General features: G+C 48.7%; 1 protein-coding gene across 3 annotated transcripts in view; it reads right to left on the bottom strand.

Annotated features, from left to right (window-relative positions):
* The window catches only part of LARP1 (La ribonucleoprotein 1, translational regulator), a 56,200-nt gene that overhangs the window by 12,296 nt on the left and 21,248 nt on the right, over positions 1-22,656 (bottom strand). The window contains exons 2-13 of one of the 3 annotated variants that reach the window (XM_019464499.2): positions 10,901-10,962; positions 10,587-10,652; positions 9,458-9,632; positions 8,404-8,532; positions 8,121-8,327; positions 7,859-8,021; positions 6,813-6,957; positions 3,920-4,094; positions 3,646-3,815; positions 1,388-1,780; positions 451-574; positions 122-327 (exon numbers count right to left, since the gene is read on the bottom strand). In XM_019464499.2, the coding sequence (XP_019320044.2) occupies positions 122-327; positions 451-574; positions 1,388-1,780; positions 3,646-3,815; positions 3,920-4,094; positions 6,813-6,957; positions 7,859-8,021; positions 8,121-8,327; positions 8,404-8,532; positions 9,458-9,632; positions 10,587-10,652; positions 10,901-10,962 (2,015 nt within the window). The remainder of the gene's footprint in view (positions 1-121; positions 328-450; positions 575-1,387; positions 1,781-3,645; positions 3,816-3,919; positions 4,095-6,812; positions 6,958-7,858; positions 8,022-8,120; positions 8,328-8,403; positions 8,533-9,457; positions 9,633-10,586; positions 10,653-10,900; positions 10,963-22,656) is intronic. The other 2 variants (XM_053907054.1, XM_053907055.1) reach the window with 2 other exon arrangements.

Raw genomic sequence — 22,656 nt, 5'->3', positions numbered from 1 at the left:
AAGAATACAGAGCAGGTCTGGGATCTGGCAGTCTCCTGGCTTAAGCAAGGGTAAAAAGCAAAGCACGGGAAAGAGGTGAAGTGAGCCCAAGACTCTTAGCAGCCCGGCAGAAGAGCCTCACCTTGGCGTCTAGTGTCCGTCCTTCTTTCACTACTGGGTAAAACCGTGATGTCTGACTTGAGTCTTTGAGCTGTGGTGTCCGGGGAGTGCGGGGGGTCCTGGCGTTGCGGTAGTTTGGCGACTCCGGGACAGTGGTTGGTAGAGAACGGGCGATGGTGGAAGGCTCAGGAGCACCAAACAATTTGTTGGCCAGGGCATCAGTGGGAACTGCAGAGGCAGAGCAGGCCAGTAAGCAGGGGTAGGCCTGTGACCGTCTGTCCCTGGAAGGCTCCCCGTTGAAGGGCTGCAGACCCTCCCACCCAGGCCAGGGTTCCAGGTGTCACCTCTCACCTTGCTGGAAGCGGGGTGGCCCAGGAGGGACCTCCTGGTTGGGATCCACGGGGGGCTCTGGGGTTAGTGTGTCAAACTGCTCCCGACTGATCATGTTGACTTTCTTGAAGTTCTCAACTTCTTGCTGCAGAGGATACAAGATGGGTGGGGAGAAGAGGTTAGTAAGAAGACTGCCCCAGCCTGTTTAGGAATCGGGACCTGCAGGAAGTTGCAAAGGGCAGTTCCCACGTCCACATACGTGGAATTCTGGTCCCCAGGCTCTCAGCGGCAGCCTCCCCACTCCCCACCCCCAGTTACCAGGGCACAAGCGTGCCCACCCAGAAGGGGTTAGGGCCCGCCCGGCCCTCTCTACGGCAAGACCGAGACGAGGACTTCAGCTCCCCGGAACTCACTGCAGACCCCCGACTTGCTTCTCACCACTGTCTCCTCACCTCCACCAAACACACCGCTACCTGCTCCACAGGCTCCCCTCAGGCCCACCTACCACCACACACAGTCGCTCTGTAAAAACCTACAGAAAGTTTTGACTGTTTCCGGGCAACAGTGATTTTTAAAAAGCCTGTCTTTTCTCTATCTTCTCTACTCAAAACAAGTGCCTTAAAAGGCCTTTAAACTTTTATATGGGCCTAAATATTTGAGACTAGAAGTGCCAATCGAATCTTCATTCTCTTCCCCACTGGCATCTGGCCGACTGTTACAACCTTAAACGCAATGCTCAGCTGGCACAACAGTCATCTCCTGCTCTGGCACAGCTTACAAAGTGTTTACATGTCTCTTCTCACCGAATGCCCCAGCAGGGCATCCATCACCACCCCCTTTCCATACACGAGGACAACTGAGGCTCTGTGCCCAAGGCCACACCGCTCATCAGCCTTCCCCTGTCCCACACGCTACAGGTACCCCAGGCTCCACCCCCAGTGCCGTGTCTGAGCCTCACCTTGATCTGGGAATACTCAGGTTCGAACTTCTCAGTCCACAGGTCCTGCTCGTAGTAGAAGAGCCCGTCGTTAATGACCTTGGCCAGCTCGGCGCTCATCTTGGCACGAGAGGTGTGGTTGCCAGTGCGGTCCCCCCCGGGGTGCCGGCGCATGTAAGGTGGCGTCTGGGTGACGATGAGGATCTTGTTGACATCCCGGTCATCGATCTCATAGTCAGAGTCCTCATCAGACCAGGCGGTGAAGGTGTTCTTCCTCCCATCCATCTGCTCCATCTCCTCGTCAAACAGGAAATCCAGTTCCTCTTGCTCATCCTGCTCCTTGGACGTCAGCTGCTGAGCGGGCAGCTGCGGAGGCAGAGAGGTCGGGTGGAGGAACCTAGGCTCCTCGGACTTCTAAAATGGGGACAGACCAAGGGGAGAGGGAATCACCAGGGCGCCCTCGGACCGGCCTCTGTAGCTGTCCGCCGAAGAGAGAGGCACTGGCCATGCCACCAAGCTGCAGCTGTCAGCTTTGGAGCCAGTCCCCTAGGACTCCAGGTTTCTTCTCTCCCGGCTCACAACACAGTCACTCATAAACAATGAGGTGACAAGTTCCCTGCAGCCACCTGTGCTCTCATTTACCTAGCCTGGGAGTGAGCACACAGCAGAAGTTCAACAGGTTGATCCATCTGTTCCACCTATCCAAAATCTAAGAAAACGGAAGCTTCATGAGGCAAGGGCCACAGCTGCCTTGCTTTTCATCATATCCCCAGTACCTAGACTGGGACCTAGCAACAGCAGATGTTCAACTATCTGATGAGTGAGCAAGCACCCACTGGCACCAGGCCCTGAATGAAGAACCTAAAAGCAGAATAATGAACAAGACACAATTCTTGAACTTCAGGAGCTCACAGTTTAGTGGGAGAAAAAGTCAAACAACCAGCCAGCCAAGTGTAATGTGGTATTGGTAAAGACTAACTATAAATAGAATTTGTGGAGTACATAGGGAGAAGCACTTATTAACGAACTAGAGGCGGGGACAGTCAGGGAACGCTTCCGGGGAGCTGTAATTACTGAAGGATGAGTGTAAGTAACCCAGGTGAAGGCAGGGACCAAGAGTGTGCTAGGCAGGAAGAACAGCATGTTCCAGATGCAAGAGACAACAAGGTGCTTTCAGCAAAATATTTCAGACCGTTGCTAGACTGAATTTATCTGAGACTTTGGCGCAGAAGCATTTGTCTACCTCATAATCTATATCCAAAAAGTCAATTCCATGCTTTGCAAAAAGCTTCCCATGTAAACTCCAAACCTACTCGATTTTAAGGTTCAAATAGGCCAGGTGCGAGTGGGGCTCTGCTCTGGAATGGGGGCTAAGCCTGCCTGTCTTTCCAAAGCCTTCACAGTCTGGAAGCCTGGACCTCCTAAAGGTCCTCAGGACTCCGGCCTGATCCCTGACACTCTGTGGTCAAAGGATCACAGCCAGAAGAGATAGGGAAGTTGGGGTTTGAACAAGAGGGCGACAAGGGAGACAGTCACAGTGGCACAATGGAAAAGGGGGCACAGAATTTCAGACCCCAAAGTCCAAGGTCATCTATGAAGCCTCCTTACAAGCCTCAGACCAAAGAGATCTTTAAGAGGAGGTGGGGGATGGGACAGAGCACACATCCGCTTCTGGAAAGGGGGCACTCATTTTAGTCGGAAATGGAAACCGTTCTCTAACAGTGGACTTAATGCACACTACTGGCATATTGCTTTATAATTTCTAGAGCAGTCTAAGCCCTCCTTTCTTTCATGTGAAGATGGGAACACTAAAAACTTGAGATATTAAACGAGCTGCCCAAGGTCAACAGCCATCGGTGACAGGAGACTGGTGCTCTAGTCTAGACTAACGCTACATCCAGGCCGTGTGTCTGTTTCCTCTCCCTTCCCTCTTCAGAGGGCCTGAGGGGCTTATACAGGGGACAATGAGGACACACCTGGGCATTAAAGCAGCCCCAGCAAATTTAGATGGGTCAAAAATAAGAGCCAAACATCAAGAAACCTGGGACACTGCTGCCAGGGGCTGTATGATTTCTTCCCATGGAAAACCCCACTCAGCTAGGGCTATCCTGAGCAGTGGTCCTCACTGGAAAGGGAAACAGTCCTACCAGCTTTCCTGCAGTCACTGCTGACCTCAGGTCACATCGCCACCTTGAGCCACCCAGCCTGCCAGCTAGCCCCTCAGAGCCCTGTACCCAGGCGATATCCCCTCTCCATGCTCCAGCCCACGTCCCACACACCTTGGGTCGTGCTGGGGACGGCCGCGGCCTCTTCTTCACTTCAATCCAGTTCTCAGAATCCAGGTCAGGCAGGCTGGCAGACAGGCCCTTGGGCAGTGTCTTCAGGTTGCTGACCTCCTCTGTTTTGGTTGGCACTGGGGTGACTGCGCGGGGAGAACCAGGTGCAGACTCTGAAGGGTGGAAAGGTGAGACCCTCAACCTTCTAGTCCTCTTGATGCCAGTTGGCTGGGCGACAAGGACAACAGGAAGGCACCTACAGGTCTGCAGTACCTACCTGTCTCCTTCTGGTAGTGCTGACGGGGCACAAACTCGGGGCAGTTGAGAAGCTGGGAGAAATCGGTCTGGGAATAATCCACTATTGGGGGACCAGGAAGAGGCCACTTCTCCGGCTCCTCCCTCCTGCGCACTTTCTCATCAACGATCTCCACCACCTTGCTGTCCTTTAGGGCCTGCAGGAGAGAAGGAGGGAGACGATGCAGAGAAAAGACTTGGACAGAATGAGATTTTTGGAAGCTGGCAGATGAAGGACTGGGCCCCACGAGCTCAGGCAGGAGTCTGGTGCTGGCAGGGGTATAAGAAAACTGGCACCATCTTCCACAGCTGGTGGGCAAAGGAGCTGTGCAAACTTGTAGGAGGGTACCAACATGAAAAACCCACCTGCCCCCTGACCTTGCCATTCTGCATCCAGGAATCTGCCCCCAGAGAAATACTGGCACAGACAGTTTGGGGAAAGAGGCACTCTCCTATTCTGCTGGTGAGAATGCAAAGGCCAACCTCTGGAGAAAAGGAATCCGGCAATTTGCCCTTTAGTGCAGGCTTCTCACTTCTAGAAATCTATACCAAAGATACGCTGGCAAATACACGAAAAGATATATATGCAACTGTAAATAAGAATGAAGAGCATCTTCCTATTATGTACTACTATGCGGTCAGCTCCCAGAGTTAGTAAGTGAAAACAAAAAACAGGTGAAGAAATACAGGCACTATATGCTGTCATTTAACTAAGAAAGGGGTAGGATATAAATACACAGAGAGACTTTTACTTAGGTTTTTTTTTTAATGGAAGGATTCAAAACAAGTTGCCTACAGGAAAATAAAGGGAAAAAAGTGGAAGTGAGAGAATTTTAAATCAGACTTCTAGGAATATACCATGTTGACTTTGAACCATGTAAATGTTTTACCTAAATGTAAAACAAATCAGAAATTAGAGGGGAAAAAAGCAATCCCTAAAACTCGAGAGCAAAATGAAACTAACAAAACTAATACACATCAAGTTAGAGACATGACCACACAGAGATTATTTCAAGTAATAACTTGAAAATACAGTCATTTGAGTGTATAAAAAAAAAAACACCTGTTTTTAGTAGTAGAGGTTATTATTACAAGAATAGGTTATATAAATTGTTGAATAAAACAAATGAATAATTATGTTGATGTCATCAGCAATTAGAATTTGGGGCACAGGATAAAGGAATATTACAAATAGAAGATAGTTGGGGTTGAATAAAGATCCTGTAGTCCTGAACTGTAATGGAAAATATCAGTAGAGGGGTGCCTGGGTAGCTCAGTCAGTCGAGTGTCCAACTCTTGATTTCAGCTCAGGTCATGATCTCACGGTTGGAAGGTCAAGCCCCCTATCAGGCTCTGTGCTGGGTGTGCAGAGCCTGCTTGGGATTCTGTCTGCCTCTCTCTCTGCCCCTCCCTGGCTCACTCTCTCTCAAAATAAATAAAAAACAAACTTAAAAAAAAAAAAAAGAAAATACCAGTATTATCTCATGATGCATAAAAACAAAAAAAACAAAAACAAAAACAAAAAAACAACTCCAGAAACAATGACCAATCAAAACAGCAACAATCAACTCAGACTGTAGTATATAAATACCATTTCCCCAGAAGAGAGGACCTAGAATTTCTTGAAAATATGGCCAATCCCCTGAGGCAGGAAACGCACAAGATGAACCAAGGCTCCACTAGCCAAAGATGGGACAATTTGATTCAGCATATGAACTGCAATGGGTTGAAAAAACTGCAGTATGTTTGAATTCACAGGTTTCAACACTGTAATGGTACTAAAAGATACTAAAGGAAAAAAAGAAAAAGAAATAAACAAAAACAAAAAACAAAACAAAACAAAAAAACAATCCCAAGCGCCAAACCTTTAAAGCTATTAGGATCAACTCATAATTCTGAAAACTGGTTAACAAAGGAAAGTTCAAGCATTTATCCGCCCTTTCTGTACAAACCATACCTCTTGGTAACTGAATAGCTGATGAGGCAAAGTTTCTCCTTAAAGAGGTTACAGGTAACAAATGAAGACAGATTGACAGAATTAGAATCTTACCATTTTACAATCCCTAATGAAATACCAGACAGTCATCAATAGCAGCTTTTAGCACAAGAGAACAAATGAAACACTATGTGCCACCTGAGAGAATCTATCATGATCTTTACTCTCGACGAAGACGGGAAGAAAACCCCCCAAACCTGAATCTTGAATCTGATCAGGCTTCTGGACCACCAATTTACAAAAAATTTGGAATATACACAAATATGCTAAATGACACCACTGTGTCCCATGAGAAACTCGACAAAATACACAACCCAGTTTATTGAAATAATAAACTGCAAGGAAAAAGAGAAGGGAAGGGGAGACTTAAGACAACATATGGGTCTTGTCTGGATCCTGAGTCTCAGTTTTGACGAGTGGGGTGAAGTTGCAACTGGCTGGGTATCTGGACATATGAAGGAATTAATACTTGTACATGTGATAACGACATGGTGACTAGGTTTTTAGCAGGTATTTATCTTTTTGAGATAAGTACTGAAACGTGGATGAAATGTCAGGTTACCTGACATTTTCTGCAAAGTAATTTGAAAGACGAAACACAGATGGGGGATAGATGGAGTAAGATGGGCCATGAGGTGGTAAGTGCTGAGGCTGGGTTCATACCATGCTGTCTACTTCTGAAATATCTCCAATTTTCCATAATAAGAGAGAGAGAGAGAGAGGCAAGAAGGGAGGCAGAGAGGCTGGCCAAGCCCTGCGACTTTAGCAGAATTCATCAGATGGGGACTCCTCCAGGGTTTTTTGCCGTGGCCCAAACTCTAGCTCCTTAAGTAAGGACCTTTCCTTCCCCTGCACCCCAGCCCCAGGAAGGGAGACCTACCGCAAAGATGAGTGAAATGTCAGTGGTAAGAGCCTGCACTCGGTGGAAGGAAGCAATAAGGGTGATGGGAAGGAAACCGTCAGCATCCATTTTCCGTCGCAGGAAGAAGTCTCGCTCTAAATTGTCCACGCTGAAGTAGTATTCACTAGGTGGAGGGGAGAAGACAGATGATTGCTACAGCATCATTTAGGAGTCTGCCTTTCTTGTTCGGAACACCCCGGCCACCGCACATAGCCTCTGACCGACCCTGACCCTACTGAATGTACAATTTTGCAGGCTGAAAAGAGATGCTATCTTTTTATGGCTCCCTATCCATTCCCCCTGCCCTTCAGCTTCTTCGTATGCCTGGCCAAGCCCTCATCTTCCTTTAAAACCCAGTTCCAATGTTATTGGCCACTTTCTCCTCTGCTCCTAAAATACTACTGCACTTTACTGAAATGATCCACCTCCTTGTATGGCTCCCCCGACTGAGGGACCATCAGAGTGGTTCAGAGCTAGGGTTTTGCCATCAGACAGAAATGGATTCAAATCTGTGCCTTGAAATACTAGCCATGAAACTCTGGGCAACACTCTGGGTCTGTTTGTTCACCTACGAACTGGAGAGAAGACCCAGCTCGTAGGAACAAGATAGCCGCAGGACTAAATAAAAGGATGCCTAGAAAGCACTTAATAGCAAGCCTTGCTAACTGTGTGGACTCCTTAGGTGTTTGCTAGCGTTCTAACCGTGCTGCCTTTATAAACAGAAGTGCACAAAGGGCTGGACTCTGGACACTGCCTCTCCTTTTTGTTGTGATAATTTTAAATTTTCTTTAGGCGAATATGGTATTACTTTTGCAATAAATATTACCTTTATGAAAAATTAGCTTTTATTATGAAAACTTAGCTTTTAAAGGATGAGCAGCGGTTAACTTTTTCAGCTCCAGCCAGGGGCAGGCACTGTCCCTAGCACCAGAAGGACCTGCCCATCCCTACTCTGCCAGCAGCCACCTCTGACGGCTCCCGGGCCCCTAAGCATCCCTCCAGGAAGAAGGCTCCTGTCCACTCACATCTGGCGCTTGATGTAGTCTTTGAGCAGTTCCTGGTCCACGCTGTAAAGCTCAGTGCTGCTGACATTGTCAAAGTAGTAGGTGATGTTGTTCATGTACTTGGGGGTGCGAGGCCCCTCTGCACCATCAAACTTTCGGTAGCCAAACTGGTAGTCAAAATGGGCTATGGGGGAAATGGGCGCCATAAGGGAGAGGAGAGCCCTGCCCGCCGCCCCCGCCACGCTCCCTCGGACATCCCGGAGCCCAAAGGGGCCTCACGTACTTCGAGTGCCACCCCGGCCGCGTCCCCGGCCGCGACCACGCCCCCGTCCACGGCCACGGAAGGAAGCCCGCGCCCCACCAGCCCCATCACTCTTCACACTCGATGTCTCATCCTGGTCGTGCCAGGCAGGCTCCGGTTTGGTCTCTGGTTGCCAGGCTGGGGTGGGGGGGGCCATGGGCACGGGCACGTAGGTGGCAGGCTCAGACCCTATGGGGAGAGGGGCGCTGGGTCAGGCTTGAGGGTGACCCCCATGCCCAGGCCCTCCACAGTGGGCGGCGCATACCTTTGATCTCCCCTCGGTTGGCAGGCGTGTGCCGTGGCTCTGGCGGGCGAGCAGGGCGCGAGACCAGTTTCTCTCTGGGCACTTCAGGCTTCATGTCTATTTGCAATGGAACCCACTTGTGTTTGTTCCCTGGAGGACAGCATGGGCACATGAAGAAGGCTTGAAGGAGAGGTCTCTGCTAGCCATCCCTACCCCCAATTGTTCTTTGCTGTCTCGAGCAACAGACCTGATTCACAATTTGATGACCCACACTAGACCTCATTTTCACCTCTAAAATAAGGAAGCCATGGACCTCAGTGCGACAGACACTCACAGCTGACTCCTAATATCAATTTCTCCATGGTCAGAGAACCGCTTTCCGGAGCCAGACGCATGGCTGCCCAGAATCAAGACTGCACTTCCAGGCTCCCTGTAGACATTGTCAAAATTCTGTCTATGGAGAGCTCTGTGAAAGTAGTCCATTCCAGGCCGAGTCCCTAAAAGGGAACTGCTCTCCCCTTTCCCGTTCCTGCTAAGTGGAATGAAGAGGGAAAGAGTGAGCCATCTTGGATGAAAAGAGCCAAGACACCACAGCAAGATGAAAGGAAAGAAATGGTTGCCATTCTAGGCCTGGCCTACTTACACCCAGCTGTCAGATGAGAGAAATGAACTTCTATCTTGTTTAAACTACTGTTACTTTGAATCTCTGTCAAAGCAGCCAAACTTGTACCCTAAACATCTTAGCGAGGGCAATGGAAACTCTTGTTTTAAATGAAATCTTACATGGGACAGCAATACAACAAGATACATTAAGATTCCTCTGAGGCGGGGACCTCATCTGTCTTGTGTACTGCTGGAGCCCAACTGCCGAGAACAGGGCTTACCGGATGCTTGTTAAGTAAGAGAAGGAACTGATGGACAGCAGGCGGAAGTGAAGATTGCTGGCCCGGTGGCCTACACCACTCAGCCTCCCAAGGACTTCTTGGGGCTCCTGAAACTCATCCAGCAGCCCCGAGTTCTGATACTTCACAGTTCTGCCTACACACTTCTCCCAAGCCTGTTCCAAGCCACTCACCTTTCTTTTTCTGGCCCCCTCGCTGGCAGTCCTCGTCCCCATTCTTCTCTTCCCCAGATTCATCCGATTTGGTTTTCGGGCTCTCTTTACTATCACTCCCCTCTCCTTTCTCCTGTTCCTTCATGTCCTTTCTGGGGGGCAGCTTCCGGGCAGGCTGGGACTTGTGGGGCTGTGGCTGCAGTAGGAAGCAGAGTAACAGGGGGTGAGGTGAACCAGAGAGCCTCCTAGGATGGGGCAGAAGGACCCCTGCCACTAGAAAGGTGGGGCAGGGGAGACGCAGCATGCAATGGCAGGTTGGACTACATATATTCTTAGGTCTTGTCTTTATGCCTGAGATGCCTCCACTGGGAAGTGTGCTCAAACAGGCAGGAAGTAGGAAACAACCTGTTTCTTCATCTTCCTTGAGTCTCAGTAACTGAGACAACCCACCAGGACACAGGGGACATACGTTTACTCCCTATAGGACCAGACCGTCCAGGCAGTCTGTGGGACAAAAGAGATGCTAGCCCTTGGCTTGTCCACAGCAACCCTGTGTGTGAACTGAAGGCCAATGGCCACAGCCAGTGAGTGATCTAGGCCATCAGTCCAGAACAAAAGCACTGGAAGGGGGGGACTGATCAGGAGTTCCTTTGCTGGGACTAAAGAGCGCTACATAAGCTTCCCCAAGACATACAGTCTGGAGGTGGGTACCTGGCCTAATGACCATTCTCCTGCTTCACTCACTGGCAACCCAAGTATAGCTGATGGAGAACACAGGCTCTGGAATAATAATACAACAGACTTGACTTCCAAGGCCCACCTGACCATCAAGGGCTCGTTTATTAGCCTCTCCCAACGGCTGGTTATTAGCTTCAGTGGTCTCATCTGTAAAACGGGAATTACTAAAGGACCTATCTTTAAGTCACTGTGAGGATTCGATGAAATGGTAAGCAGCACTTGGCAGTCCCTGACATACAGCAAGGGCTCAAATGATGATGATCTTTAGCTATTTCAGAGTTGCCCATACTGTACCAACCACTCCTCTCAAAAAAAAAACTGAGAAAGTTAAGACCCGAGGCTCTGAGAACTTAGGCCAAATGTGCATTTGTACATAGCATTTAAACCTGCCCACTCTTCCCCAAAGACTCACCTGCACACTCTTGTGGGCTATCTCTCCAGGTGTGGGCCAGTTGATTGCATCTCCAAAGTCACCAACCTGCAAGGCACGTTCTGTGAAGGCCCTGGGGTGGCCATGCCCCTGCCATTCAGCCCCTCACCCAAACAAAATACAGCTCCCCCGAGAGATCAGAACCCACAATCATCTGTCCACTAGGACCATCCACAGTGGAGGCCCAGAGGGGCTCCCCCGCTATTGAGAGGATCCAGAACTACCTCACAGCTCAGAAGAGGCCACCACCTTTCTTCAAGGAAGCCCCCTTTAGGCAGCCCGCTCCTACTCCTTACCTTGCTGCCTTTGCGCTGTTTAGGAACTGCTGCCCTCACCACCTTAGCTGGAGCAGAATGTTCTGTGGGAACAAGAAGGGAGAGATGGTTATGCACAGCCCACGGAGGTGGCCACCGCTAGCTCATCCTCATGACCGCCTCTACTCCATCAAGCAACCTGCAGGTTTCCAAAGGAGGAAGACATGGTGAAGAGGGGAAGGACACGTGCTCAAACACCAGTAACAAGTATACCAGCCTCTCTCTGAAGAAGTCGTGGAAAATGAGACCATGGAAACAACCAATGGACAACACCCCATGAACACCCATGAAGTGAGGCAGGAGGGCCCTCCCAGCTCTGTACTCTCCTATAGAGAGGGCACTGAGGCCTGGAGAGGGTAAGTCTACAACAGACTGGGGCCATGCCAGAGCTGGCTCTGTAATTAAAGGCTCCCTAATCCCAGCAGGTTCCACGAAGGAAGGATCTGAAAGACCTTCTCTGGCTCTAACTAACACTGTGGAAGTCTGTGTGTGAGCAGACCTGGGCTAGTGATCATGGGGAAGGTAAGGGGAGAACCCTGAGCTGGCAGTCAAGAAATCCAGGGCTCTCTCTTCTAAGCATCCCCACCCCCCACCAGGACCAGCTCTGTCCTCAATGACCTGCAGTCAATAGAAAGGTTAGCCACTTAGGAAAGACTCTGCTGCTCTCCAAGTTCCCAAAGAAAACATGAGACCCATTTGACTCAATGTTCCTTTTAGGAATTTATCAGTACAAATTAGACAAGTGTTTAAGAGTTATATACAAAGCCGTCCATAACAAAAGTGCTGTTTGTAAGTTCAAAAAATTGAAAACAACCTACATTTCCAACAGTAGAAAACTGGCTACAGAAATTAAAGCTTAACAATTTTTAGAGCAGGGGTGCCTAGGTAGCTCCATCGGTTGAGCGTCTGACTTTGGCTCAGGTCATGATCTCACGGTTTGTGGGTTCAAGCCCCACTTTGGACTCTGTGCTGACAGCTCGGAGCCTGGAGCCTGCTTCAGATTCTGTGTCTCCTTCTCTCTCTCTGCCCCTCCCCTGCTTGCACTCTACTCTGTCTCTCTCTCTCTCTCAAAAATAAACACTAAAAAAAAATTTTTAAGCAATTTTTAGAGCAGTCATTAAAAAGATAATGCTCTACTAGAGATAAAAGATGTGAAACACAGTAAGTGAGAAAAGCTGCAATTCTATTTTTATAAAGCAAAGAAAAAATGTGTATATGCACATATTCACAAGAATTCTGGAAGGCCATATAACTAAGTATCATCAGGAGTAAAGTAGTATGTTAACAGTGATTTAATCCTGTTTGGAATTTTCCAGTCATTTCAACGAGACATGGGCTTTTTAAAAAGAAAACCTTTGTTTGTTTGTTTAAAGGAAGAACTCTAATAGGTCTGGTCTCTTCTACACCTACACTTGCTTTCCCAACACACTTCTGAAGAACAAGGGTTTCTAAACCCTTCCTCCCTCAGAGACCCACGGGAAAGGTACATCCTGGGGCTCTACTCACCCACTTCTCTCCCATCATGTTGCCCCCACAGTCCCTGAACACAGAAATCTGCCTAGCTGGTCTCAAAAGGAGTTTTCTAGTCCTTGAGCACACCCATGTTCTCTTAATGAGTAGAACGAGTCCCTGCCTGACTCCTAACTATGAGCCCATGGCATCTTTGGCTTCCAACCCTTACCAGAACCACTGCCCCCTCAAGACACCCCTCATGCCTTGTGAGAGCTGGAGCTATGGAACCCAGCCCACAACATCCTCTACACCCAGTACTGGATAGTGGAGACCCAGAAATCTCTCAGTGCCAAGAGGATGGAGCCCATAGATCAGGGAGCTACTATGCACCGACTTTCTTGCTGATCCTCGGTGGCTCTGAGAAGCCTAATACCACCCAGTTCCCAGACTAGGCTGGTGCTTCAAACCACATAGGGGTGCCTGGGTGGCTCAGTCAGTTAAGGGTCCGACTTCAGCTCAGGTCATGATCTTGCAGTCCGTGAGTTCGAGCCCCACATCAGGCTCTGTGCAGACAGCACAGGGCCTGGAGCCTGCTTCGGATTCTGTGTCTCCCTCTCTCTCTGCCCCTCCCCCACCTCAAAAATAAATAAAAACTAAAATATTAAAAAAACAAAAACAAAACCAGGACTGGGTAGAGGGAGCCACCCCAGGATCATCTCCCCTGACTATACCTGAGTTACCGGAGTAATCACTTCTCCAAGGACCCCCCTGCTTGCTATCAGGACAAGAGCAGGCCAAAGGACCTGCAACTTCAAGCTCGTTAACAAGACGTGGAAAGGGCAAATCGGGCTCATAGGGCAAGGTGTTCCTGAAGACTTTCCTCGAAAAAGTGAGGCAAAGTTTTTCAGGGCATTGTCTGTTTCTTCTAATAAAAAATAAACCTAAGAAAAACTCTTAAAATTGGAAAGAGTCCTATCCTGCGATCACCCTGCCTGACACCCCATTTGCCGAGATCACAAAGGGACGTGGTAAAGTACTGAAAGTTCAGTCTCTGATTAATGGGAGAGTCATCCTGTCATCCTGGGAAATGTCCCCATTCTCCCACTAGCCCCAAGATGACTGAGGGAATATGGCTAGTCTGAGCATACACAGGAATATTCAAGTAGTCCTGTGTGAAGTTTGCTGAAAAAGGCCCATCCCTAGCTAGTCTCCCTCTGCCCCCGGGACCCACAGTGCCCTGCTCTTGCTCTGCTCACAGCTACATCCTCATGCTGCCCCCGCTCCAAGGAGGAACAAAGTCTCCCAGACAGACAGAAAAGTCCACTAGGGAGAGAGGACTATTTCTGCCTTTACGTAAAATTCCTAGATCTGTTAAGATCCTGTGGGGCTTAAGCAAAGGCAGGAGGGCTCAGTCAGATGCACGGCTCTCAGGCCCTGCGGGAGACAAGAAAAAACGCTCAGCTTTTTGACTTCAATTACACATCCCTTTCTGGGTCCCCTCCCAGCCATCCTCCTTCACCAGGTAACCAACCAAGAGTCTCTCTCCGGCTCCCTAATATACAGGGCCTAGCATCTGAAATGGTTCCCAGGGAAAACCAATCCTTTGCGCAGGTGCCAGTCCCTAAGTCCAGCATCATCCCAGCCCAAACAGGGAACAAGCCCCCTCCTCCCACTTCTGCGTTCTCAAACTTGTGCCAGCTGCCAGTGACCAGAGCCCAGCTCAAAAAACACTAAACTCACCACTCTGCATCTGCCCAAGAAAACGACTGTAGAAGGTGAGAAAAAAGGACCCATGGTTCTAATCCCCCCTGTTTGCAGATAGGGAGCAGAGGCCCTCAAGGGGCTTCCCTAGAGAAGAACCAGGATGACAGCCACAGGTCTACACTCTTTTTGTTTAAGTGCTCCCTCCAGCTTGCCACAAATCCCATGTGGCCACTGGTAGGGTCAAAACTCCTTCCTGGGGGCGGCTGGGTGGCTCAGTGGCTCGGTCTGTTAAGCATGAGACTCTCGATTTCAACGCAGATCATGATCTCACAGGTTCGTGATTTTGAGCCCTATGTCGGGCTCTGTGCTGACAGGGCGGAATCTGCTTGGGATTCTCTCTCCTTCTCTGCCCCTCCCCCACTCGCACTTTGGCTTTCACAAAGAAACAAACAAACAAACGACAACCCACTACTTCCCGGTGCAATCTTAGGGCGCTTCCCTGGTGTTTCCTGGTAAACAGGGTTACTGAAGACAGGGAAAGGTTCTCATGTACAGAAGGAAGTAGAACTGTGTAGAGATGGACCCTACTTGAGGCCCAGCATTCTAAGGGAGCCGGATGGCAGACAGAGGCCCTAGGAGTACCTTCCTCCTGATTAAAACAAGTCGGGGGCTAACAGGCATCTGGAAAAGGAGACAAGCTACTTTCCGTCCCACAGGAACATCCTGAGCCAGGAGCCAATACTGAATGACTCTAGTTCCAGGGGGTGAAGGGGCTTCCCTAAATACACACATGCATTTGTGTATTAAATGAAGCACACCAGAATCTCTATGTGTGGTTGTGGAACACCAGAAGACTATGCACCTGTATCTGCACGGCAAACCCACTCTTTTTCCTTCAGATTACTGAGAGCGGTGGGGACCAAGGCAGCTAAACCACTATGGCTAATGGAGGATACCGGGAAACAAGGTGGGGCAGAATGTGGGCATTGAGGGTGGGCAGGGCAGAGAGCGGCTCCCCCTGCAAAGCGGAGAGGCTGACGGCACAACACTGACTATCTAACCCTCTGAGATTCTCTCTTCCTCAACTGTCACCCCTTCATTCAAACACTTGTCTAGGAAAGCAGAGAGTCCATCATAAGAACGTGGACTTTGTCATCCACTGCACTTGGCTGGAGGCCCTACATACTCTGCCCCTTGACAAGCCCTTTGAGTTTTGTTTTGTTTTGTTTTGTTTTGTTTTGTTTTGAGAGGGAGAGAGAAGGAGGAGGGAGGGAGAGTAAGAGAGAGAGAGAAAAAAAAAAAACACGAGTGGGGGAGGGCCAGAGAGGACGGGAGAGAGAATACCAAGCAGGCTCCGTGCTGTCAGTGCAGAGCCCATTGTGGGGCTCGAACCTATGAACCAGGAGATTCATGACCGAAATCAAGAGTTGATGCTTAACCGACTGAGCCACCCAGGCACCCAGAGAAGCTTTTTGAACTTAAGTTTTCTCATCTGTAAAACTAAAGTCACCATTATCTCATAGGACTGCTGTGACAGTTAAAGGAACAGAGCATAAGAGTGCTCAGCATATGGTAATGCTAAATATTTCAATTCAGATTCACACACCAAGTTTACTATGGCCAAGTAACCCTCATCCTCAGGGTTAAAGAGAAAAAGAGACCATCAAATAATCTCTTAATATGAAAAGAATCAGATCAACTCCTGGGAATCAAGTGGTTCAATTCACTGATTCAGATTACAAACGCCATCCCCTGTCCAGCTCCAGCCTGGCCCTTCTTCCGGACACCGCCCTCCAGAAGCCGTCCTGGCTCCAGGGCAGGTTTCCCAGGGGAAGAGGAAAGAAAGAGAGAGGATTCACCACAAGTCCTGGGGGGCGGGGGGGGGGGGGGGGGGGGCTGTGACATCAGCCCCTGCTGCAGTAGAGGAAGGAAGAGCACAGGGAAAGCCTGGAGTTCCCTTTCAGTTGAAGAAATTTAGTGACTCAACTTTTTACTCAGCATGGAAGAGGGACAGAGCTTGCCCTCCAGAATCTCTCTCAGCCTACCCAGGGGCCAAACCCATCAACACCCACTACAAAGCCAGATAAAAAGAAATATTTTCTATGCTGTCTTGTTCTAGAAACATCCTAATGCTGCTGACCCTTTGAAATAAAAGCTACCCAGAGGGACTAGATCTAGGAAATCTAAGGAGCAAAGACTTGGTCAAGCAATGGGAAGCCAGTGGTTTTTAGGGTGAGAAGGCACACGGGTTGATTCAAACTCTTCAGGTCATGGTAACAAAGAACTAGTACGAGGGAGAAGCTGGAAATGAGACTGGGGGACAAATGTGGGTAAAAGGCGACACGGGCCTAGGCCGGATGGGAGAAAGCCTGTGGGACTGAGAATGGATGGTCAGAGATCTCTGCCTCAGTGCCAGAAGAATGGGGAGGGCCAAATGTTTATTTTGGGGCTGGCACCATCTCCTGGAGATTGGCAGCTGAATAGGCTGAGTTTACCCTAACCAGAAAGAATTTCTACTTTGGGGAACAAGGTTATTTATTAGGCTGTATTTCTTGAGTTGACACTCACCAACTTGCTAATCTGTATGTGGCCATGAGGTCAATCTCCTCAGGGACCCTCTCAGACCTCAAGTAAAGTGTCCCTCCTACATGCTCTCACGGCGCTGGAACCCTCACCCCCTATGTGGCTCCTTGAGGCCAGGAAGCAGACTGTTCTGACAGCAGTAATCCCAGGGTCTAGCTCAGGGCCTGGCAATGCGCTGACATTTGTTGAATGAGTGGTAAGTTCACAAAACCCATCTCCTCTATGATTTCACACCAAGGAAAGAGGCTTTGCTTTCCGAGTACTAATTCCTGAGGCTACAGCTTCATCCTCCACCTTCAGCCACAGCTCTCCGGAGGCAAAGAACGAGTATCGTCCGCACTGCTGGCTTCCAGAGGAACCCCACGTCCAGCCCTGCCTTGACTCTGAGGCACCTGATTACCTGAAATCAGAGCTGGGTCCTAGTCCAGACTCCAGCACTCTTCAGTTGTATAATCTTGGGGGGCAATACTGACCACCCTCTCCACGTCTCATCTTCCTCAACTGAACAAAAGGTAGTAACATGAGGTCTGGAGGGGTGAGGAGAGAGAAGGCAAGACCTCAACCACTGAGATTTCTCATCAAAGAGATGCTAACAACAAGCTGTGGTGATAATATTAACAAGTGCGTACGATATGTACTAGGCACTTACTAGGTGCCATGTGCTGTTTTAACACTGAGCTTGTTTTTCTAACTGGTCTCATTTTATTAAAAAAATATATATTTTTTAATGTATTCATTTTTGAGAGACAGAGAAAGACAGGGCATGGGCAGGGAAGGGGCAGAGAGAGAGGGAGACACAGAATCCAAAGCAGGCTCCAGGCTCTGAGCTGTCAGCACAGAGCCCAATGTGATGCTTGAATTCACGAACTGTGACACCATGACCTGAGCTGAAGTCGGACGCTCAACCGACTGAGCCACCCAGGCGCCCCATAACTGGTCTCATTTTATAAATGAGGAAACTAAAGCACACGGTGGAAAGATTATTTGCCAAAGATATTTGCAAACTGAGACCCCAAATGTGGAAGGGAGCAAAACCATCTAAGGGGAAGGTGAGGCAGAAGGAGCCTGGGTTACATCGCCCAACTGTGCTCATCCCTCCTAAGCCAGCCTGAGGGCAGAGTCATGGAGGAAGAGTTCGGGGACCACAGGCCTTTCAGCCTAACCCCACTCATCCTAACACCCCTTAAGCAGAAACACTCTTCTACCGAGTAAAAAGTACACTGGGTTAACTTCCACACCTTGTTCACCAGTTCTTGTCGCTGCCATTGCCGCCACTTCTCAGAGGTCTCTCTCTGCCCAGCCCTCCTGCCCCGACTTCCCCCCAGACCCCAGACCTGCAGATGAAACACACGAAGGGACTGGAGGGCATCCCTGCATGCAGGAGAGAGAGAGAGAGAGAGAGAGAGAGAGAGAGAGAGAGAGAGAGAGAGAGTGTGTGTGTGTGTGTGTGTGTAGGGGGCTTCAGAACATCAGACCATCTAGAAGCTCTGCTCAAAGGAAGCTGCCAGCCCCAGTGTGAGCCCCTTGGCCTGGGAGGAGGGGCAGGATTGCTGGGTTCCAGTCACATGATGCTGCCTGGCCTGGACCAGGCCCAACCTCAGTAGACTATCTTTAGCCTGTGGTGACCCAGGCAGCCTGATGCCCCCACTCTTCATGATCAGACATGGAATCTGCCCCCACAGCTGGTCCTAGTCCCTAAAGTCCGACCAAAAGCTAACTAATAATATTACAACTGGAAGACACAAACAGCCAGTGAAGCCCCTGGTCTCCAAGTGCCAGCACCCTAACACAGCCTTTCTGAAGAGCACATATGGTTCTAAATAGAGCAGTAATAATAGTAACAACCCCCTTTTACAGGGTGCTAGTCTAAGTTGTTTTGTTATGTGTGATTCTACTAAATTGCCTCAAAAAGACACTATTAGTTCTGTCACTCAGAAAATGAAATGGAGGGAAGGAACTTGCCTAGGGTCACACAGTATATATTCTGTGTGACGTTATTCACACATCTCAGCATTATTTTCAGATTTCTTCCAAGGAAGCCTTCCCTGTTGAGTGCCCATTATAAAGAACTACCCAACTAGCAACTCTGGATCAAGTCCTAATTCAGTCTGTAACCTGGGGTCTTCAGAGCCACCCCCTGAAACAGCTGCACTTGTATCTCAACCTCACTAATCAATTACTGAGCCTGTATTACATACATCCTTGGAAGGTGCCAAAGTTCTTTACATACGGTAACATTTCTTTTTCACAACCGTTCGAGAGAGGTATGATGCTGTTTCCAGGTTATAGAGGAAACTAAGGCTCGGAGAGGCTAAATGACTTGTCCACAGTTCAGCAGGCTATGAACTTCCAGAGCTGGGACTGAATCCCAGGTACTGCCTAACCCTACCCCTGGGCTTTGTCGGCCTATAACACATCCTTTGTGGGCAATGATTGCAAACTCCATAGGGTGGGGATCTCTTCGGGGATCTCTTCCACCGTGCCCATTGGCCTCTGAAACCCAGGGTTGCAGCATGTACATGGCAGGCCCACAGTAAACATTTACCAAATGAAGCAATTTACAGAAGCACAGGTGCTTCTCAAAGAACTCTGAAAGGGAAGAGAGGTTAGTGCCCCTCTGCATTATGACTGAGCAGCACACAGCTGTACAGTCCAGCAGCTGCAACCCCTTTGAGGTCTAGACCTGCGTTCTGTACTCAGAATTGGAATCAGGGTGCTTTAATCCAAACACCACGGGCCAGCCGTGGAAAACAGAGGACCGCGAGGGTATGTGGCAGACGAGCCAGCACAGGAACTTCCCAGAGGTCCCAGACTTAAGCCCCCAGGCCTCGGGCCACACCAGAAATCACAAGTCTGGCCGGCAACCCCAGCGAGCTGGGAAGCACAGCTATAGCTAAGGGGGTAGCATCTGTGCAAAAGCAGCCAAAGCTCTACCCTCAAACACAGACTTAGTGTTTCCAGAGCTTCTGAGTTTTCAAGAAAAGCAAAAAAATAGATTAAAAAGAAATTTCTGGCTTTGTAAATACTGCTAATCAATTCACATTAAAAAAAAAAAACAAAACAAAACAAAAAAAAACCCTCTTCCATGCATCATATTCTGCTAGTGGGCTCCTGCATGCTCTCTTGAGGGACAGGCCAAGCACTGGGCAGCTGGGCCCTGGATTTCAGGAGCCACCCCTTTCAGGAAGGTTTTGAGGCACAAGTAACCCTCCACTGCCCACCTGACTCCATTGTTCTGATGTGGGAAGCTGCTGACCTCAAAGCTGGTTTTCCCCTGGTAACCCACCACTTCAGGTAATGCAAATTCACTTTTATTGTCTTAATCTAGGGCATTCTCAAGAGGCTTCTGAGTCCCCGCCTTCCCCAAATTACTTTGGATTACCACTTTATTGGAGTGGAGAGGCTCTCAGACCCAGCCAAGACTAGAAGGGACTTGAGAACTCTTCTCCTTGTAGAGACAGGAAAGCTGAGCCCAGGAGGGACCAGGCTGTGCCCAAAGTGCCCAGTAAATTGTTGTGGAGTTGGCACCAAATATCCAGTTCCTGCCTCTAAATCCAGAGCTTTTCCAGCCGGTGGGAAAGCCAACTTCCTGCCTCAACAAAATACGCTCTGTTCACCTCGACACTCACTCATGGCATAGGGGCATATCATGCATGGGTGAGGTGCATGCAATACAGGTTCAGAAACCCAAGCATTCCAGGAACCGCCCTGCTGTTTTTAAGATCAACAATTTCTCACATGAAATTGTAATATATGACAGAAAAGGAGGGGTGCTCTTGTTGAAATGGATCTCAGAGGGGGACCTCACTTCTGCCCCCATCTTTTTTCTTCACACTTCTCCCGGGAAGGCCAAACCTCTCGGCTCCCTCTGGAAGATGTGGGGTAGGCAAGTCCTGATCACTTACCCATGCAGTATGCCAGGTTAGGCTCCCTCACTAGCCCTCAGTTTCCTGCTCTCTGAAATCATTGAGCCCTAACAGCTCCAGCCCTGCAGGCTAGGTATACTTGGCAACAGGAAAATCCCAGAGAAATGGAAAAGACTTGCCAGGTATCCCAGAAACAGATGACAAGTTGGGAGGTCTTAGGTATGGGCTAGTTATACTGATCCAGCTCAAAAAGGCAGGCCTTGCTTCCCAGAAGCAGTTGATCTGCCCCTCTTGAGGGGTCTGGGCCAGGGGACTGCTTCAGTGTCACATGCTACAGCCCGACTGGAAAAGAGTAGAGCCCTGGGATGCCATAGATGGGGAGACAGGGGCTGCCCCACCTGCAGACACCCCAACCCTCCTCACAGATGTTCTCAAAGCACTGCCAGGTACCCTATTACTCTACTCTACAGTCCCTTCCCCTTCAGCAAATGTAGTGGGGGGGGGGGGTCTGAGTTCTATCCAAAACCCACTCTATCACCAATTTACCAGGCTGCTGGGCTAAGAACAGGACAGAGCAGCAGTTAAGAGCATGGACTCAAGTTCACCCAACGATGTTCTAACCACCAGTCTGCATGAAATAAGTAACCCACAGACCAGGGGACATGGTTAAATCAGACCAACCTTTCGTGGAGCTTGTAATTTGATAGGCATTAACTGGGACACACAAGAATGAGCCAAACAAGCAGGTTCATGATGGAGGCAAAAAGACAATTTACATGGGAAATTCTAGCATCAGACTTAATCTCTCATTGTGAGGTTCATGATAGCTGCTAGCTCACAGATTTACAGCTTAAATGACATCATCATGAAACACAGAACTATCATAAATACATGGCTATTTTTTTGGCTCTTTGAGGCAACTCCTGAATCTCTCTAGTGCTTTAAAAAAGAGAGAGATGGATAATGGTTGCCAGATTTTTAAAAAATCTCTAATTAAGTGCGCGTTTCATATCAGCAAGTAATTTTTCCTATGCAATATTTGGGACATCTTATACTAAAAAACTATCCACCATTTATCCGAAATTCAAATGTAATTGGGTGTCTGGTATTTTTATTTGCTAAACCTGATGACCACAGGAAGGAAGGAAGGAAGGAAGGAAGGAAGGAAGGAAGGAAGGAAGGATGGATGGAAGGAAGGACGGACCACTGCTCATGTTCCATGACAGTGGGGTAGTGAGCAGGGCCCTGGGCTAGGGAGTCAGGAGACTGGATGCTGGTACTGGTATCCTTGTGGTGGGAGATGGCCATGAGTTCCCACCTGGGTGTCTTCAGTCTTGCCATTCAGAGGCCTGTGGTTGGGGTGGAGGGGAGCCTGTCATCTGTGGTCCTTCCAGGCCTAACATGCTTTGATTTTTATCCCTGTATTCACTGATCATCCTAACTACAACTTAATTGAAGCCAGCTGTCCAGGGGCACAATCTACCTCCAAAACCACTGCTACAAAGTACATCAGCCCTAAGATTTTAATATGCAGAACTACCTATCCTCTGAGGAGCTTATCAAAATGTAGATTCCTGGGTCGCACCCTCCAGAGATTTTTGCTCAGAAATGGTAGGGCCAGGAATCTGGTAGGTAATTCTAAGTTAGGTTTTCTCTGGACATACTTGGAAATTTTTTAACTTAACCCAGTGAGTTTCAACTGCTAATTCTGATAGGGGTTACCAGAACCACAACACCACATTTAATATTTTAAAATCAGGGCTACACTTCTTAAACTGGTAGTGGGTACATGGGTTGTTTTAATATTTTATATTAATTAAAATTAGTATTTATCATATCCATATATTTATAATTAAGTTTAATATAATTAATTTGATGATTAAAATTAAAATATTTAATATTTTTAAATTTACATTTATGTTCTTTTTAAAAGGTACACTTAAGTTCTTTTCTAAAGATTTTATTTTCAAGTAATCTCTACACCCAACATGGGGCTCAGACTCACAACCCCGAGATCAAGAGTTGCATGCTCTGATGTAGCAGGGCTGGTCTGATGGACATGGAACCCAAGCCCCCTACCCGTTAACCTTCCACTCAGCTGGAGTTTCTGAGCACAAGGCTATATGAAAAACC

This window comes from Panthera pardus, unplaced genomic scaffold (assembly GCF_024362965.1).
Source record: "Panthera pardus isolate Hobbes unplaced genomic scaffold, ASM2436296v1 HiC_scaffold_2, whole genome shotgun sequence".
Taxonomy (NCBI): domain Eukaryota; kingdom Metazoa; phylum Chordata; class Mammalia; order Carnivora; family Felidae; genus Panthera; species Panthera pardus.
This window is presented reverse-complemented; position numbering and strand designations above follow the sequence as displayed.